The 20,095-nt window shown below is 30.3% G+C and overlaps 4 protein-coding genes across 4 annotated transcripts; all 4 read left to right on the top strand.

The window, feature by feature from the left end:
• Positions 1-253: 253 nt before the first annotated feature.
• Notum (palmitoleoyl-protein carboxylesterase notum) lies at positions 254-3,977 on the top strand. The gene is made up of 7 exons (XM_018549177.1): positions 254-633; positions 1,333-1,393; positions 1,486-1,715; positions 2,273-2,482; positions 2,574-2,862; positions 3,057-3,379; positions 3,640-3,977. The coding sequence occupies exons 1-7, from the start codon at positions 258-260 to the stop codon at positions 3,975-3,977; spliced, it is 1,827 nt and encodes a 608-aa protein (XP_018404679.1). The 5' UTR covers positions 254-257.
• A 3,043-nt stretch (positions 3,978-7,020) lies between these two features.
• LOC108781273 (uncharacterized) lies at positions 7,021-7,396 on the top strand. Its single transcript, XM_018549200.1, has one exon. The coding sequence runs from the start codon at positions 7,021-7,023 to the stop codon at positions 7,315-7,317; it is 297 nt and encodes a 98-aa protein (XP_018404702.1). The 3' UTR covers positions 7,318-7,396.
• A 967-nt stretch (positions 7,397-8,363) lies between these two features.
• LOC108781265 (uncharacterized) lies at positions 8,364-12,680 on the top strand. Its single transcript, XM_018549189.1, has 6 exons — positions 8,364-8,456; positions 8,740-8,922; positions 9,811-10,042; positions 10,456-10,809; positions 11,874-12,061; positions 12,185-12,680. The coding sequence occupies exons 1-6, from the start codon at positions 8,408-8,410 to the stop codon at positions 12,544-12,546; spliced, it is 1,368 nt and encodes a 455-aa protein (XP_018404691.1). The 5' UTR covers positions 8,364-8,407; the 3' UTR covers positions 12,547-12,680.
• A 780-nt stretch (positions 12,681-13,460) lies between these two features.
• Positions 13,461-18,454, top strand: LOC108780708 (prostaglandin E synthase; the record flags this gene model as incomplete). Its single annotated transcript, XM_018548503.1, has 2 exons — positions 13,461-13,686; positions 18,101-18,454. Coding segments are annotated over exons 1-2 (486 nt in total), but the record flags the coding sequence as incomplete, so codon positions are not given.
• Between the last annotated feature and the right edge of the window lie 1,641 nt (positions 18,455-20,095).

Here is a 20,095-nt window from a genome sequence, read left to right as displayed (position 1 = left end):
AAGGGCAATGAGCCAATTTTCATTAAAATCTTTAAAATCAATCTAATATATTGCGAAGAATATCACGTAATGTTGGCGTTTCGTCCCGGCTTCCACTACTGGACTCATCAGTAAGGTATTGTAATTTCCACGCACAAAATTCGAGTTTGCGGATATTAATTACTAGAATAATGTTTCATAATACTGAAATAAAAAATATTGTAAAATTTATGAAATATTTGTAAAATATAATCGAGTTATCACACGTATTCCAGATTATGCTATATTTAGCAGCATCGATCCTGACAATAATCGCCGAGGATAAACCGACAAATACAGTCTCTGTTTCCTCGGTTTCCTTGGATTCACCGGTGGAATATCAAAGCAACACAATCAGGAAGGTGATGAGCTACTTGGGAAAATACGGGCTAGATGATCAAAGAGCCCTGAAGAGAGTGTATTTAAGCAACAGGTCGATCACTTGCAACGATGGATCGCAGGCAGGTTTCTACCTACGAAAGTCTCATGGCTCTAGGCGATGGATCATGTACCTGGAGGGCGGCTGGTATTGCTACGACCACAAGAGTTGTAGGACCAGGTGGATGCGGATGCGGCATCTGATGACGTCAACTCAGTGGCCCGAGACACGCGACGGTGGGTCCTCGATCGCTTATAATTATACGTCGCGCGGAACGAAAACGATTTTCCGCTCGTGCATCCAAGCACCGAAACTCGCGCTCCTTCATAAATTAATTTCGTGGTGATCCTCCACGCTGGACGCACATTTTTGAATGTTCTCTCTCATATTGCTCCTCGCATTTTAATAATACATGTTATGTGCGATGTAAATCAACACATAAGAGTATGCTTTATTATGCATGAATATTTATTACAACGACAACATAAATCAGATTTTTTTATCAACTCATATATGCATGGTGATATTCTGTACCTTTATCGTAATATTAATGTACAAATTTATATACATGTACTTTCATTATTGGATGTTCTCTCTCTCTCTATTGCATAATTTAATTTATTTGTTGATAATCTGTTTTTATAATTTTTTCAACATTAAATATTTCTTGATAAGTTAACCCTAAAATAAATATTTGTCAAAAAATATTTAATTAAAATTAATAAAAAAATTGTGGCTATTTATTCATTATTGTAGAGATTTAATTCACAAAAATTCTGGAAATTTTAACAGGCACACAGCTACCGATTCCTTTTTTAATTTATTCTCCAATATCTGTAACTGCAAGGCAACAGGTGATCCTGTATTGTGGTATTGCTTAATAATTTAATATTGCCACTGATTGCCGAAATAAAAATATTCACGATTTTTTTTAGTGGGCGGGATGCTTTCACCAAATCCCGATGAAAATCCATTCTTTTGGGGCACGAATCACGTGTAGGTATTGTCCATCGTGTAGTCGACCTCGTGTCGTCACATCATTAATTATTACGTTTTTATATAATGATGTTGTTGTTTTTATTTTATAGTTTCGTTCCTTATTGTACGAGCGACAGCTGGAGTGGCACTAGAGCCTTCAGGTCGCCGAATGATATGTTTTCCTTCATGGGAGCAGAGATCGTAGTCCAGGTTATCCGGGACTTGGTTCCCCTTGGCCTCGAAAACGCGAGCGCCTTTCTTCTGGCTGGTAGCAGCGCGGGCGGTACTGGCGTCATGCTAAATTTGAATCGCGTCCACAATCTGATACATCATGAATTGGGTACGTCGCAAACGATCAATTATTGCCCCAATTAAATGATTCCCGACTCATTATTAATAATTGCCGTTATTTTCATAATAATATATATTCCTCATTTGACAATCAAATTATGTTAGGCGAATCGATAATGATTGTTATTATACGATAATCATTTACATTTGTTATCAATATTATAAGCGTAGAATTATATTTTAATTTGTCTCCTCAATAATTTTTCTTATTAACTGACACTACATGATTGTAAAAATTACTTCTTCATATGCCATTCTGCATTTTAATGTCTATAGGCTTTTAAATGTATTAAAATTTTTCGACCTGACATCTATATACATAAGTACACACGTACACACAAGAATTTTTATGTTAACGAGTGACTTATATAATGCTGTAGAATATATATATATATATATATATATTTAATTCAAATTAAATCTTTTTTTCTGTATTTAAGTTTGTCAATTTATCTTATTGCTAAACACATTTTGGTTTTCTTTGATCACTGATTATACTATTTATATAGTTCAGTTATTAAGTAATAAAACTAACTATTCGCGTAGGCTTGAGACACGTTGCTATACGTGGAGTGTCAGATTCCGGATGGTTCCTTGATAGAGCGCCTTACTCTCCAAACGGCTTGTCGCCGATCGATGCGATACAAAAAGGGATGGAACTGTGGAACTCTCGGATGCCTCGTAATTGCGTAATTAGATATCCTAACGAGCCATGGAAATGCTTTTTTGGATATCGTCTTTATCCAACTTTGTCTGGTGAGTTTATCTCACATCATAAATATTTTAATAGTATCTAAATAGTAATGTTTCGAAAAACGAGCTTAAACTCTATTATTTAACATCTTAGCACCGTTGTTTGTCTTCCAATGGATATTTGATGAGGCCCAAATGAAAGCTTACAACGTAGCTGCACCGGTGACAAGACAGCAATGGGATTACATACATAAAATGGGTGACAGTCTGCGGCAGACATTTGAAAATGTTACTGCGGTCTTTGCTCCGAGTTGCATTAGTCACAGCGTCTTGACGAAAAGAGATTGGAAGATGATCAAAATAGATGAGGTTTCCTTTGCACAGGCATTGTTTTGTTGGGATCAAATGCCGATCGGAAATTATCGTAACAACCAACACAACAAGTAAGTATGAATGGAATTCGTTGTGACACGGTCGCCGGCTGAAAATATATTCAACGATATCGCGTTGTTTACTTGCGAAAATATTTGTCGAAGTGCAGTTTCTTTGGAATCATCTTGGTAAATAAATCAATGAAGATCGAGATCAATGACGATCGAGACCTCGAAGAGAGATAATGTTTTTCGTTCTGCTACAGTACTCACTCGCAAATCGAGACCAATCAACCGTGCGGGAAGTCGCTGAAAAAGCTATTGCGTTCTGGTATCAGAAAGGGAAATGGTACCTCGATCGAAGGTGGAAAAAGCAGAGTTGGATCCTCTACGGAAACGCAAAAAGCTCGATTGTCTACCATTGGCAAAATGCAGGAAAGAAAGCCAGTCTCCGGCTCGGTTCAAGAGCGGGAAAATAAGAAGAGACGAAAGAGGAAACATAAAAGCAGAAGGAGAGAGAGGAAGGAAAGAGACAGAAGTAAAGAAGAGAGATTGAAGAAAGAGAAACACCAGCGAAGAAAGAACACTGGTACAGTTTAGCAATGCGCAAACATGTTTTGAACTTTGCTCAATAACAATCGACATTCTTTGAATAGTTTCAAGTTATTTCGTGCAGTTCTATTATAGATTGATCGAAAACTTACTTGGTACTGCGTATGATTTTACGATAATATCAAATTTTATATTTGTTATTAATAATTAAAAAAGAAATTTTTTTATGCGGTTTGCACAATAACTTTTTGAAATTCATTATATATATATATACAATATATGTACATCTTTTTGCAGGTCGTCGCAAAGGCGGTAAACAAGTAAATGGCAATAATCATACGGCTATATTTAACGGCATCAGGCCGCAACGATCGGTAATACCGTCTTTTAAACGGAAGTGTGTTAAGAACTGTCATTTCCGTATGATCGAGCGCTGCACTTGGCCACAATGTAACCATAGCTGCCCCAAGCTGCATAATCCCTTTACGGGCGAGGAAATGGACTTTATTGAATTGCTCAAGAGCTTCGGTCTAGACATGAAAAGTGTCGCGAATGCCCTCGGCATCGATATACATACGTTGAATAGTATGGATCACAATGAGTTGCTGAATCTTCTGACACAACGCGCGAATTAGCAAGACAATCTGTCGTAACAATAATGCAGAGTCTTTTTGCTTGCTTTACCAATCTTTCCGTTGGCACGACTAGAGCTCAGTATTTACGTACAATTTAAATATCATGTTTCAAGTAATGTGGAATGGTTCGTATCAGGTGTCTCACTGGTACTAATGTTACAGTACTTAAATTAGAGAAGATATATTGCTGGTAGAAATTAAAAGTATAATGAAAAAGTCTATCAAAATATTAAAAGTATAGATATCTATACTTCTTTAATAAAATAAATTTTAAATGTTTTTCCGTAGTACAAATAATTATACCAATAATGTAAATTTAAATAATTATATATACATATAAAATGCATAATTATATAATGTTATACAATATAATACATATATGTATAATAATATTAATATAATAATAGTGTAATAATACAAACATTATTATATTTAATATATATTAATATTAAATAATATATAATTATGTAAAGATATGTATATGTACAACATAACAGCATACTAAGTCAAGTTTAAAAGAAAAATATTATTTTTAATTTGATAAAATATCTTTGCATATATCTTTGATTTGTATATCTCTGCATATCATTGACTGCCAATCGATTAAGTCGATAAATTATTAGCTTCGCTCACATAACGTAAAATGTATAATTTTCTTTTCGTTCAACAGCAATAATTTAACATACGAAATGCTTAAATAGAGACGCGTTACGCGTTATTATTAAAATCTAACGCGTTTAACCAAAACAGATGTACATAATTTCATAGAGATGCCTCTTATGGTGCGTTTGCAGGACTCGCTTCGCTGAAAAGACGAGAAAGCCGAGAGAATGGAAATTTCGATTGGCATTTTCGCCGATGGACAGGGGAAAACAAGAGTTCTGGCGTGTAGAAAGTGTATATTTCATTGTAATTGTACGAATTATCTTAATTTATTATAATTTATAGGTAAAATAATCGATCATGTAAGTATGTTTTACGAATTAATTCGTATGTTCATGGCACAGAGCTTATCGTTAAAATCAGAAATCAGGCGAAAAGAAATCTCCCTAACTTTATCTGTTCAAATACGATTCTTTTCATTTCGGTCGTCTCTTGATTGTTTTTTGTTGAAAGATCCTTTTTAAACAGATATCTCGTGTTCGTTATATAGATCAATTACAAATTTAGATTGTCATATCATTTAGATCGGAATCAGCGCAATTCAGTTAAATACAGAAAGACTGTAAGGATCTTCCAATGGCAAATAGGACTGATTCTTTTGTGTAACGTCGGAACGGAAATTTATCAACAAACAATTGACCGACCGACAAAGCAGCTTCATAGACTGATTAAATTATCTACCTCAACGAATCAAATCGTATTAATGTCCTTCATGTACTATAATTGTCAACTTAGAACATCACAATAAGAACAGTGTTACTGTAAGTTAATATGCGTAAAATATATATTGTACCTATGTCTTCAATCATGTAATATAAACCTCTGCCAGGGTAATAATGTTATTTATTTAATGTAGTATTTAGTATCCGATGATTGCAGCGACATGTATTTTTTTGTCGTAAAACACATATACATGATATATTGATGATATCAATGAAAAATATTATAACTACGAAGTTATACTTTTCTAAAATTATTTCTTTTCTACCTAATCTAATCATTTCTTTCTTGAAAAAAAAAAATTTTTTATTTATATCTATTACAAGAAAAATAAAATATTAAATACAGAACTATACATTGAAGGATCGAAAACATAATATCTACTTTTCTTCAATAAAGACGATTTAATTTATAACCGTACTCACGGCACAACTTTGTCGCGTTTTCCAAGGATGTTAAAGTGCGCAAAGTTTTATCTTCAGGACGCTAAAAAAATCTCAAAAATCTCAATAATCGTTAATTAATTATTCAATTAAAGTGCTGATAAAATCATAACTGCCCAAACTAATGTTTAAAAATATGATTACTTTTCATTGATGTCATTGATATACTAATGTTAAAAATTTTTCGAGATATTATTTATTATTGTTTTTTTTCAAATTGTGACCCCGTCTATGCGAATGCGATCCGAATAATCGAGATTTCATGGTTCAAAGCTTTTACTTACATCCACTCTATATAATACTATAACACCTGATGTTATCTTTTAAAAGAGCATGACATTGTAAATAAATTGTATATCTGTTCTATTGAGATCTTGATATATTATTTATTCATATTCCTCATTTGAATCCTCCACCACAATAATAATAAAACAATTATCTTTAAAAATGTGTTAAAAAGGAGATCTTGTAAAGATTTTTTCTTAAAAAATTAATCGAGTAAGTTCGACAAACAGCATGTATAAAAAAAGAAAACACACATACACACAGTGTTTTGACCAAATATATTAGCCATCTTATTAACCACTATTTAACATTTTAACTTAAAAATAGATTTATGGCATTTGCTGTAAATTGTTCTTTCAAGAACCCTTTAAATTTATGTACAACATAATATTGGTAACCAGTAGATAACAATGCAGGTAAAAGAATTCCTGATAAATAAAAAAATATAGATGTCTAATATTTTTGGTCAAGGCTATATGTTGCACTATATACTACAACGTGAAGCTAAAATACAAATGTGATTTGCAACATACTCGCGATCGCGACCTATCCCAATAAAATGTAGTTCTACCCAGTCCTACCATAAAATACCCTAAAATGTCATCGGTAAATCGCGATCTGTAGCCTCGATCTATATGTAACGATTAATCTGTTTGCTCTCACGACGCGTACCCTCCTGACATGCAGTGTCCCCTGTGCACGATGCACGAGGGTGATAATTCAATGTAGAATCCGTTCTCCCAACCTCCACCGATCGGTCGGTTGGATTCGCATCCATTGCCAGCTCTCCCTCGAAACTATATATTCCGCGACGGCGTATGCAGGAAATGGTATTTAACAGGCCAGGCCGGGTCTGACCCCGAGTGTACGCACGTAGCCGATAGTCAATGTGATGGAGAGGCGGACGTATAGAGAAGAGAGAAGGAAAATGAATGAGTACTGGTCCCTCCTCATGTCCAATTGACGCGTCCGAGGAAGTGACGGAAGGATGGAAGCGCAATGTACTTGAATGTCCCATAAGCGGGTTCTACATTAGACTACTCCTGTTACCGGTAGTAGTTCGTTCGACTGCCTATCGTTCAGTCGTCGGGTTGTCAGCCGAAGATCACTGCGCTATTAGCAGTGGCCCATCTGAATTCGTTTTTCATACGATTTCCATTCTGTGTGTTCCGAAGTTTCTCGATGTGACGATAATGTTTGACCTGATCGAGAAATTCTCTTACTCGTGACAGAAGTAAGACAATCGAAAGAACCGTCGTTACCGAGTGCGGAGGGTCATATTTTTAAAACTGCACGCGTTCATAGACCAAGGCGAATCAGATCAATATTCGTTCATTGATAAAAAAGTATAAATTAAAAAAAAAAAAATTATGTTATTAAGTTTTGTAAATTCTTAATTTTTATAACTTTTAGTTTCATGTAATAAAATAATACATAAACAGTACTTTTTGTTACTCAACAAAACATTAAGAAAAGAGAATTATCCAATTCGCTCCGAAAATCAGAGGCGAATTATCAGTTTATTAAATTCATTTAGTAAACTATTCACTGAAAAAATTATTATAATTTGCACAAGTTTCAATATATCTTTTCGTTAGAAAAGTCCATTTGTGATTTTCTCGGGATCATAATTTTATATGAGAGATAAAATTTTTCTCGTGCACTCACGATCTCTGCATTTGTATCATCGACTGATTCTGGATCAGATAATACACAACTGTTGTTTATTGTTTCTGCAGAAGAAGAGCAAGTACATGAAAGTAATATAAGATAAGACGGATAAAACAGTTCGTTTGGAACAAAATTCACGATACTATCTCAAAACTTATATTGATCCGATTTGTACGCCACAATTTACCCTATAAAATCATTTTTCACTCGCAAAAAGAACGGAATGAATTTTCAAAACATAATGATGTTATAAATAAACCAGTGTGACAATGAATTCCATTGCTGTTTGAACTTTCGTCAAAAATACAAAAATAAAACTCGATATATTCGCCTACGAAAGTTTTTTCTATATCTTCTGTTTTCCTTATAATCCTTCATGCAACTTTTTTACTCTGGAAAATATTCTTGACAACACTTTCCAAAAGAAAATTTATTTATCATTATTTAATAAAAATTTATAGCGGCAACATTGTTGTGTGAACAAGTTGTGATTTTCAGAGAACTTTGAATTCTTTGAAGACTTGTAACCGTTATGCTCGAAGAAATCAGAAACTGTTTGATCAAAACACAAGTGCATAATATTTGCTGACATCGGAAGATCGGAGATCGTAAACAAAGAATTTTTATCGAAATCTCATTATTTCAATCATGTTGAAAGGAATTGTTCTGCTGATTCTCCATGTCTTCTGTGACATTGGTGAGACTAAATTAACTATCACATTTTATTACACGGTTCTTGCACAATGTTTATTACTTTAAAAATTTTTCTCAAAATTGTGACGTAATAGTTAAATTTGAAAGATTTTGTGTTTAGCATCTATAAAAACTATAAGAAACGATAAATTTGATTCAGGCATCGATCCAATAATATAAATTCACAGACTAGTGTTATTTTTTTAGCTCTTTTATAAAAATTGGAGATAAAATTTGCTCCTCTCCGTCTTATATTTCTCAATCTATTTTCCTAATTTCGCTTTCAGCATTGGCAGGACAGTGCGGAAAAGTATGGGTCACGGTTTCCTCTTTATGGAGACCAATCGCCGCCAGCGATAAGGTGGTCGATGCCGAATTAGAAATAAATTGGGAATTCGATTGTCCAGCGGATACAAGATACTCAGATACCCAAATCAAGATGTTCAATGCTGACCCGTTAGCGGCACATAGTAATAAATTTTGTTTAATTCTCTTATGTATCGTATTTCGCTCCCAAAGGTAGTGGTTTATAGAATCGAAAAATGCGTTCCTTTCATTTTATAATATTTATAAATTAACTACTGTACTAAATATTATATTAAAAGTACAATGTTTATCATTAGACTTTATTACAAAGTACAAGACATATATGTGACATGACAATGAGTTGTAATCATTGCATTATGAACTTGTTTTATTCAAAATTCTTATTTAATTTTATGTGAGTAATTTTATTAACAAATAGTTAAATAAAAAAATCCTATCTTCGATCAACACACATTTCAATTCTTATAAAATGTTATTAGTATCAATTATTAAAGTATTTGTCAATTTAATATTACTCTAGTTGTGTTTATGATTGCATTATAACAGTAAAAAATTTTGGTTCGAAGAACTGAATATGTAGATAAAATCATACTGAAATGTTTAAGCCCCAAAATCCGCTTTGATCGAAAACAGAATTTCTCTTTACTCAATTAGGTTTGTTTCCATCGGTCCTATTTTATATTAAAATTTATCAACAAAGTCTAAAATATAAAAGTTTGTTTTGCTTTCGTATTTCATTGATAGTTTAGTACAGATCACCAGCTTAAGCGCGTTGAAACGCTTTGAGTTCGTCGTTAAAACTTGTTGGCTAAGTCTCTCTTCCGCCTATCGCATTCAATTTGAAAACATTGATCCGCTCGAAATGAATCCCTCGATAGTTTTGAATCGTTCCCAATCCGATTTATCTTACAGAATGAATCGTCGTGAAATCGAACGCATCCATCCCTTATCACATTTTCTCACCGTAAAGCTATTGAACTTTAGATACCAAAAAAATTTGTCCACGCAACCACGAATCATGTTTGTTTCAGACAAAATGATCAAGCCTGAACTGATTCTGACATCCTTACAACGTCCTCGGGGATATTACAGAACAAATATTACAGTCGGTCGTCCGCCGTTACCAGGAGGATGGGACACGAAGGATGGAGCGACTCTCCCAGGATCACATTGTCTCAATTATTATGCTATCCTTTACAAAGATGGTCACATGTTTTCTATGTCTTGCTTGCAAATCTGGCCGACTTGGATGTACGATTTAAGGTACTATAATTTTATACATATTTTCAAAGTTTAAATTTGACACTATCGTTTCAAAAAACTCACAAATTTTTTATATAATTTATTTTTGAAATAACTTAAATAATACACGAAAACGTTGTTTAAAACATTTATGCAGGTAGAATAAATTAAATAATAACAATTGATATATCGTTATACAAAACGTAATTAAAGTAATTACTTTTAGATAATGTATCTTTAATTAGATAACTGTAATTAAATTACAGTTTGTTACTGATAAGATAAGGTATAATATACTTGCGATAAGATACAATATACTTGCAGTAATTATTTACTATTACTATAAATTTGATGAGCTGTAATAATTACACGTACTTCTTTGTAGAAATTGACAGCTATTGACACACAAATAATGTTTCTCTGTATTGTTAAAGGAGGGAAATCGGTATGCTTCCTATCGGTAGTCTGATGATACCTGGGACACATAATTCTGGTTGTTACAAACACGGTGATCTAACGCGTCGGGACGCCTTTCAGCGATACTTGTTGACACAAGATCGTGATGTTTGGACCCAGTTAGTGCATGGCATAAGATATCTAGATATCAGAGTTGGATATTACCCATCGATACCAAATGGCACCGCACTTGACGAGGACGGGAATCATATTAATAGATTTTGGATCAACCATGACGTCATCCGCATCACACCTCTTTCAGAAATTTTAAAGGATGTGAGAAACTTTCTGGATGTAGCGAGGGGTGAAGTTATCATTATGGACTTTCATAGGTGAGTAAAATCTAATGCACAATTAAAAAACAATGGCAGTAGGAATAATGAATAGTACATTTCAACCTATAAAAAACCGTATACCAGATTGTTGATAGGTTAAAATCTGTTATTTTCTATACTGCCTGTTCTTTTTAATTATACTTCAAGTTTAACACAAAATATAGCTGTTTAACAACATTGTACAGTTTAAATTCACGCGCGAGAGCATGCGTACATTGTAAATTGAATTTGTGTTAATGGTCGTAAAATTCAAATAAATGGTTATTTAAAAAATTGCGAGAGAATTACGAAAACTAAAATATGTACAGAATGTTTATTTTGATTAAAACACTAAAACAAAACGCCTATATTTATAAAAAAGGTTTGAGATAAAAGTTGCATAGCCAGAAGAGGAACAAATAAATCAAAATTTTCAAAAAATCGTTTTTTTTTAAGGTCATATAAAAATAATTTTTAATACAATTATATAATAATGATAATCAATCCTATTTTGAAATATGACAATGACTCATGCTGTATATGATCTTGAAAAATCTATTTCTTTTTATTAATTTTATTATTTGTTTTCTTTCAGACGCAAATTTTATTCTAAGATTTTTTTGTAAATGTAGCCATTTTTATATTATTTTAATGCATAATTAAAATAGAATATCCTGTATAAAATAATTAATGGCGAATTCGATTGGGATGCACCAGTGCAGGGTGATTGCACCAGTTCATCTTTTTTCCCTTTCCCTTCTCCTGAAGAGAAAAGGAAAACAAATGAACTCAGGTGCACTCAGTGCGCACTAGTGCGCACTAGTGCATCCAATCGAATTCGCCACAAGTTATTAATAGTGCCATAATTTTGATTAACTTTTATCAATTATATTTATTATTAATGTATTATGAAAATAAAAAACGTTTCTCTGGTTTTTTTTACTTTTTATGCTTTTATTTTATACTTTTTATTTTTTGTATGCTATATCTATGAGCTATATTTACGGCAAAAACGTTGTAAATAATTATATTTCACAAAATACTCAAAATTTGTAATAATTAATGTAAAAATTAACAAACAGATTTCCCGTGGGCTTCGAAGGTAGGCCGAACAGACATCGGAAATTGCTATCTATTTTACATCGAGAATTCGAAGGTTTAATCCTGAAACCAGAGAGAGGGATCGAAGGTCTGGGACCGACGTTAAATGATATTTGGGCCGGCGGAAAGAGATTAATCATTTGTTATGGTGACAAACACACAGTAAACGGTAAAATATTTAAATTATAATTTATATTAATTTACGATTTATATAAATTTAATTCATTCAAATTCTTTAAAACTGTTCAACTAATAACGTTTAACAATTTCCGTTTAATCCTTTTTAATTTAGAATACGACTGGCTGTGGCCGCCCTTGACACAAGTATGGGGCAATCAACAAACTGTGGAAGGTTTGTTCGAATATTTGGATGAAGAGATTTTAGGATCAAAGAAACGCAGAAATAGTCAGAACCCATTGTGGGCAGTAATGGCGGAATTGACGCCATTTCCATTAGATATTTTCTTTAATCTGTCTGGCGGGCTTCGGCAGATGGCTGATTCCGTTAATCGAAATCTCACTGTCAAGTTTCAAGAGGAATGGTGGAAAGAAACGAATATTGTCGCCACAGACTTTTTTCTCGGAAACGATTTGATCTGGGTATCGAGAATGTCAAATATTAAAAAAAGTAATATCGCGCAATGGCGTTTGTAGCTAATATATAGAATTTTACTGATAATACTGATAATAAAATTTCTTGTTTCAAAAATGGAAAAAATATTATTGCAAGGCGAAACGATAACTCTCATCAAACTTTTATAAATCTTAACAAAGATGAAATAGTACACTTTAATACGAATTGATATGTGTGTATAAAATTATTTAGTTGCATGAATTTCACAAAAAATGTAAAATACTAATTTATCTTTATTGTACAATATTATTGCAATAAAACTCTGCGTAAGCAATAATAATACAATCTATTTAAACAATTTTAATTTGTGCGTTATTGGCAGATTGTAACGATAAATGTTAACGGTTTCATAAACACTAATATTATAAGCCTGTATATCGATTTTACAAATAAATGTTTTAAAATGTACCTATTCAAATTTATTTGAGTAATAAATATGTGTACATTTTTTAATTTGTGAGAAAACTTTCTGTTCCATAGAATCAAGTATAAATAAAATTATTGCAACACAAAATTATGACGTTCACGATTAATGAAACATAAACGTTTTTTCTAATAAAAAATTATCGATTCTTATAGGTATCTATGTATCGTGAGATCTAAATCTCTTTGATTATATCAAAAATGTGTCTTAGAAAGAAATTGTTTAATGAAAGAAATTATTTCAAAATCTTACAATTAGATTGGAACTTTTGTTCAAGACTGTAGGCTTTCAAGATTTCAGATTTTTTTTATCAAGTAAAGCTATCTATTTCGATATAATATTGCAGCTGATAGGAAATTATATCTTACGATCAATCTATGTACTTAATTTAAAGCAGTGCTTGTCTTGCAACGCAAATGCTCGCGTTTAAACCTTCCCGCTCGACTACCTACGTATCAGATTACCTATCACCATTTCATGCATTTGACTTGCTAATAGCCTTCACGAATTCAGACAAGACTACATAGTCAGTAACGCGTCGGCTTTCCTCGTGGACGCCGAGTGAACGTTGAGCAGATAAGAACGATAAGGTCGCGTTGGAGACATGTTAACGAACGCGACTGCAGACGAGACGAAAGAGCTATGGTGGTCTATATATGCTTGGTGGTCATGCGTGCTTGTGCTAAAGATGATGTTGCTGACGTGGTACACCGGACAGATTCGAGTGAGAGAACAGGTAAAATTTTCGAAGTCTTTTGTATCTTTTTATAGGTAAACTTACTTATCTGTCTGCCTTTCACGTTAAACGTTGTAAAAAGATGATTAACTCTCTTATTAATTACATTGTAATTAATATTTCGCATGTAAATAATTTTTATATAAGAACAACTCAGGTTGTAATATATTCTTTCAATTTTTATGTTGTAGTAAAAAAAACAGTAGTTAATATTAATTTTTTAAATATCTCATTGTATATGTATTATACATAAAGAAACGTTGATGTGAATTAGAGCATTATCATGATACACAAACAAAATAATTTGTAAAAATTTATAAGAAATATGTCACACAGAGCTGTTTTATAAATATTAATGGTTGAGATTTAACTGATCTCTTCTACTTCTTTTTACGAATAAATATAGAAAAAAACGAATCATATTAAAACCTTAGTTAATATTGAATAATATTTTGTGGGGAATATAAGATAATAACGATTAAATCTTCATAATTATAACAGTAAAACCAGTAATGCATGTAGGCAATAAATCGACTCACCAGTTGATGTCTGTCTTCATCCACTGCCGCTACGTGTCATCTCAGCGCACTTGTTATCTAAACAAACACACACGTGCTATTTTTTATTCAAGTAAATGCAAAATCAAAGCTTCTTTATTAAAATAAATCTTTATACAGTCAGTATTCATAGAATTCTTATTTCAAATAAATCGTTTTAAATGATGTCTTCAAATATTATAGTTATGATTTCGTAATCTTTAAGATTACACTTAATTCTTTAAATACAAGAAATATAAATACTGGTTTTAATAAATTTTAAGTTAAGAATTTTGTTATGTAAATATCATATAAAAAGTTAAATTATTAATGCATTAAAAATATATATACAAATAATTATTAAATTAATGTATTAAAATCAAATATAATATGATATTAAATTTATAAAATGTGAATAAATTGGCATAAATTTATCATTTATATAATTTCTGGTTAATTATCTACATATATATATTTGCACAGATTAATTTACCGTACTAAATCTATTGTTTTATAATATCAATAAAATATATATAGAAAATAATAAAGCACACGTGCGCAACAGTATTAAGTACCAAATGTATTGTATAAGTATATATAAAATAAATATATTTAGTCATCATATAATTTTATTGCTTTGCTATTGCTTAATTAGTGTTTGTTTGACGATGTTTTCTATATAACTATACTGTGAGAAAATATTTTATTGCAATCATACTCATTAATTAACGTTTATTTTGATTCAGCACTCCCGGCATTTTATTTATGTTTATGTACGTTGGTGTTTTATTGTTTTATTTGTACGTGCGCTTTCCAATCATAAATGACGCGAAATTTATCGAGCGCATAATAATTGTTTTCGATGGAAAATACACGTTAGAATACTTGGGATAAATAATAATATTGGAGTACAAATATCAAAAATCAAAATCGCATGTATCGCATGTATAAAATCACATTATTTTGTAACATTATAACAGTCACGTGATATGGTTTGACACTTCTTTTCAGATTTGCAATCCAATGTTATGTGATTTGTAAACAACTATTAACTGACAGCTAATTACTATCATATATGTTGATTGTAAAAACTGTCCAACAATATACTTGGCATTTTCATTGTTCAATAATAAAAAGTATAAAAGATAATTTTTATTTCATATTACGATAATATAATTTTTCCTAAAAAAAATTTAAGAAATCTTATCTTAAATAAAAATTGGATTTATATATGTATATATACATATATATATGTACTTGATAATAAAAAAAAATCACACAAAATTATATTCTTATATATTTCCTTTCAGAATTAAATAATGACAGTTGAATAAATGAAATTTACATAAAATTTGAAACAATAAAATATGAAAACAGAAACGTTTACCAATTTAAATAAATTTGTAAATTGATTTTTGCGTTATTAAAAATATATCTTTTAGCATTGGATTAAATTAGAATGATATATTTTTGTCAATGGAGATAGTTAATAAATTTTTTAATTTTAAATGTGTATAATTTTTGTTCCCGCAAGTATATGTATATAGAATAACTAGACAATTTCTTTAAATTTTAATTAATAAGCAAAAGAGAATAAATAAAAAACATGTTTTTACAAACATCATATTACTATTTATTTACTTTTATAAAAAGAATTATATTATTAAACAAAAAACATTGTTTAATTTATTTAAATTAGATTTAAATCAATAATGTGATGAACTGTAATTTATCGAGAGATGCGGTTAATTATTGTGTAAATTGCAATTTACATTTTAAGATAATCGCGATAAGATAATAACGATCATATCTTGAATAGTTATTTGTACGTAATATTTTTGTTTAAATGTAAAATATACGAAAAATACGAAGTGAAATATACGAATAAAGAATGTGCTGATTACCATTCATGTAATATGATCGAAAACCACATAAGGTCAAGTGTTATCAAATATCAGCATAATTCAAGTTTGTAGAATGTGCTCTATGTTAACTTTTCTTATTTATTTGAAAATTAAAATTATTCAGAATTCAATTTTTAGTTATAAATATAACATTAAATACATTAATATTATCAAGTACTTAACAACAATACATCTGAGATTTCTATGCAACTTTTAATGATAAATATTATTATTTAATGATAAATATTATTATTTAATTCTGTAAAATTCTTTTGTGTATGTAACTCATATATTAAATAAAGAAGCGTAACAAAGCTAAGGAACCAAGCCAGTTGTGAGCGCTTACCAGTATGTTTACAAAAGTGAAAATAATAAAAATAAATTTGAGTTTGACATTTATTACAAAACGAAATGGGGCACACCTTGGGCTGATAGTTGGACTTGTATTGAAATCAGTGACAACTTCAAATTTAGATGGTGTACTGGACCCATATATATTATATCAATTACAAAACGGAACACATGAAAATCTAATACACACTGAGAAAAAAAAGTAGTAAACTCAACTAAATTAGCGGTCACGGGCTGTCAAGTAAATATTTTGGTAATTCAAAGATATATCCTGTCGAAATAAATAAGTCATTGTTCAATGTACTACTGCGTATTTGATTCAAATACATAATATTTCGACTAAACAAAATATTTGCTTGACAGCCCGTGACCGCCAATTTAGTTGAGTCTATAAAACCATAGTCTTTAATTGGAAAATTCTACTAGATAAACACATATCTAAAAAATATTGTAAATTTAATAAAACAATATGTAGATTTAATTATAAACAATTTATGGATAACTGTTCAATATAAATACAAAAAACAATATTTGACATTATTTCATGAGAGTGTTTATAAATTATTATTATTATAAAAGTTTTAAGTGCAAACTTCCCTGTAACATAAACTTTCCTTGTGAAATAATCAATCATGATTAAAATGTAATTAAAAGAAAATTTGATTTGATATAAAACAAATTTATAATTTTCCTTCAAAATTTGTAAATATTACAGCAAAATTCTGTAAAGTTTCAATAAGCTTTTGAAACATCGTTCCGATACAATTCGGAATCTGTACATCCAGATTGGAATGTAAATTAAATCGATTTGGGAAAATATGTAATTAAATTTTGTTACGATCTCGAAATATACCTTTTCGTCAAATGCGATATTTTATAATATACATGTAACATATACAATAAAACGTAAAAAAATAAGAGAGAGAGAAAGAGAGAGAGAGAGAGAGAGAGAGAGAGAGAGAGAGAGAGAGAGAGAGAGAGAGATTTGTATGATATAAAAGCTTTCAAGGGCGCGCGGTCAATTAAATCTTTTTCTTTCGTAATAGAATTCTAAATAAAATAACAAAAAAGACATTTGTTTTAAATAAATTTTTACTAGTTCCTTCAAGTTTGTCTTTTTTTAATGTAAATGTGCCAAACCTTTTATTGTTTCATGATATCAATAAATAAAATATAGAGAAGAAATAACATAAGGTGTAGCAATATCAAATAAATTTGTATTGTTCAAGTATAGTATATAAATATCTTTATCAGTTGTAAACTTTATTGTCTTGTTATTATTTAATTGATGTTTATTCGAATATGTTTTTTATGACATTAAAAAAAAATATTTAATATTGCAATCGTACACGTTAATTAACACGTTTATTTCTGCATTCCTAGCATTTTATACATATATATTTATGTTGATGTATGTCGGTATTTTATCTATACGCTCATTTTAAAACCGAAAACTTCGATATCTTTTTTTTAAATGACTCAGAAATATCATTGTGAACGAATAAACTAGTCTTACTTCTTTCCTTTTCATTTACAAAAGATTTTATAATATTTATATAAATTAGTTAAAACTGATATTTCAATTTAATTTTTAGTTTGTTTACAATTTGATTAATGACACAGGTAATTCACAGCAGCGAAGATGCAATGTGGATGACAAAAAAACCAGATATAATTTTATGTCCAACTGGCGATGGCCATCCTGATGTGATTCGCATACGGAATGCTCACCGACACGATGTCGAGACTGTTCTTCCTTTTCTAGTTTTGACACCGCTTTGGTTAAATGTAGAAGCGTGTAATTTTACAGTAAGGATCTTAATACCGGGCTTTGCACTAGCTAGTATATTGTATACTTTGGTATATATGCAGCTTTTACAATTATCTGTTCTTTGGAAGCTTTCTTTATTTATAACATTGTATTGCATTCTGACTTATATATGCACAATTGCTGCTGTTAAATATTCTATTTTCATCATAAATGTTTAGTTACGAATATAAATATGAACAGAAAATTGTGACATTGTTGTATTATGAACCATTTTTAAAGAAAAATAAACATAGTCTAAATGATTTAAGAGATGTCTGATTTATTATTTACTCTGAACTATTCTCATTTTGTCCAAACATTATTTTAAAATAAAAATTTTTTTTAATTAAATAAATCACCATTACATTGTAACAATGTTCAGTTGTACGAGTAAAAGTTTTAAAAATAAAAATCCAAGCAAAAAGATGTACAAGTTACAAGAAAATGATTAAACAGCCAATAACATAATATTTCTGTAAAACGAAAACACAAAGCCACGTTTAACAAGTTTGAAAAAAGCGCTAATCAATAATTTATGTCAAAGAGTGTTCAGATTCCTACCAAGGTAGCAGTCCTAGTAGCCAATAGGAGATACTTGTGAATTAGCCAATTACAATTAAGAATCTTTTGCAAATCATCTATAAAAATGATTAATTTATTATCACTGTGTCTAGTTGTATGGCAATCCAAATATTAGACCGACGAATCGATGAGTCGAATGAGTTATATTTGAAACTTTTTTATCAAATCTCATATTCTCGACTATACAAAACTAACTATTGAATTGAGAATGCGTCTTACGATTAGTGTTTCGACTAACAAATTGTTTAATGATATATTTAATATATAGAATTATAGAGTTTATACAATGATAAGTGGCAAGTCATTTAATGAAATATGTATTTTACGGTTTTATGTCAATCCTTTCCCAGCTTAGATATTGATAGAATATATTTTATTATGTAATTCAATCTATTTTTTACAATACAATTTTTACAAACAATTTAATAATGAATCTGTCTTTATATAAATTGCTTTACATCTAACCTCTATAACACTCGAGTTTTAATCCATAGATAATAGATTGAGAATCTTACAAAAAATTTAATAAAAACATCTTTTATGTTATACAATTTTAACCTCTTACACTGCATATATATAATACGATGCTTTGTTTTCCAGTGTTGTTGCTATTTTTAGCCTGCAGTATACGATGCATTATGTTTTTCTGCTGGATTGCTTGCGTTTCAGTAACTACTAGAAATTCTGCATTTTATGTGGTGCAATTCTAGTAATTTATTAAAACGCAAGCAATACAGCAAGAAAAATTTATCGTATATCGCTAGTTTAATAGATCGCAATAGAAAGATAATGTGTTCTGATATTTCTGATATCTATTGTACGCAATTGAAATTTTTTAATTCTATATTATGATAAATTTATTTCGATATTTTCCGGTGCACATATTTATAATTGATAAATTAAGTTTTTAATAGGTGCGGCGTATATACCGGGTTTACCCTATAATATTCTATCATTGATTCATTTTAGTTTTGAAAAAATTCGATCACTTTGTGTGTTCTTAATAAAAAATTACTCTATTCTATTTTTAAAAAACATGAACAGAGAAATATCTAACTTTTATTTCGATTACGTTTAAATGGTTACGATTAAAATTTAAGATTTATATGACATTATGTAGTTTTTCATACACCCAGAATCCAATAATTTCGAGGATTGCGCTGAAAATATGCCGTATAATTGCTAATTTCTATTATAAAATATATCATATATAATCAATAATATTA

The sequence above is a fragment of the Cyphomyrmex costatus genome, unplaced genomic scaffold, assembly GCF_001594065.2.
Source record: "Cyphomyrmex costatus isolate MS0001 unplaced genomic scaffold, Ccosl1.0 scaffold123, whole genome shotgun sequence".
Taxonomy (NCBI): domain Eukaryota; kingdom Metazoa; phylum Arthropoda; class Insecta; order Hymenoptera; family Formicidae; genus Cyphomyrmex; species Cyphomyrmex costatus.
This window is presented reverse-complemented; position numbering and strand designations above follow the sequence as displayed.

What these genes read in the sequence shown, in the direction of transcription:
- Notum (XM_018549177.1), top strand. Translation starts at nt 258, where the DNA reads ATGCTATATTTAGCAGCATCGATCCTGACAATAATCGCCGAGGATAAA. An exon ending in TCTTTATCCAACTTTGTCTG is followed by an intron (nt 2,483 to 2,573) that starts GTGAGTTTATCT and finishes TTAACATCTTAG; the next exon opens with CACCGTTGTTTGTCTTCCAA. An exon ending in CGTAACAACCAACACAACAA is followed by an intron (nt 2,863 to 3,056) that starts GTAAGTATGAAT and finishes GTTCTGCTACAG; the next exon opens with TACTCACTCGCAAATCGAGA.
- LOC108781273 (XM_018549200.1), top strand. Translation starts at nt 7,021, where the DNA reads ATGAGTACTGGTCCCTCCTCATGTCCAATTGACGCGTCCGAGGAAGTG.
- LOC108781265 (XM_018549189.1), top strand. Translation starts at nt 8,408, where the DNA reads ATGTTGAAAGGAATTGTTCTGCTGATTCTCCATGTCTTCTGTGACATT. An exon ending in ACTTGGATGTACGATTTAAG is followed by an intron (nt 10,043 to 10,455) that starts GTACTATAATTT and finishes GTATTGTTAAAG; the next exon opens with GAGGGAAATCGGTATGCTTC. An exon ending in ATCATTATGGACTTTCATAG is followed by an intron (nt 10,810 to 11,873) that starts GTGAGTAAAATC and finishes ATTAACAAACAG; the next exon opens with ATTTCCCGTGGGCTTCGAAG.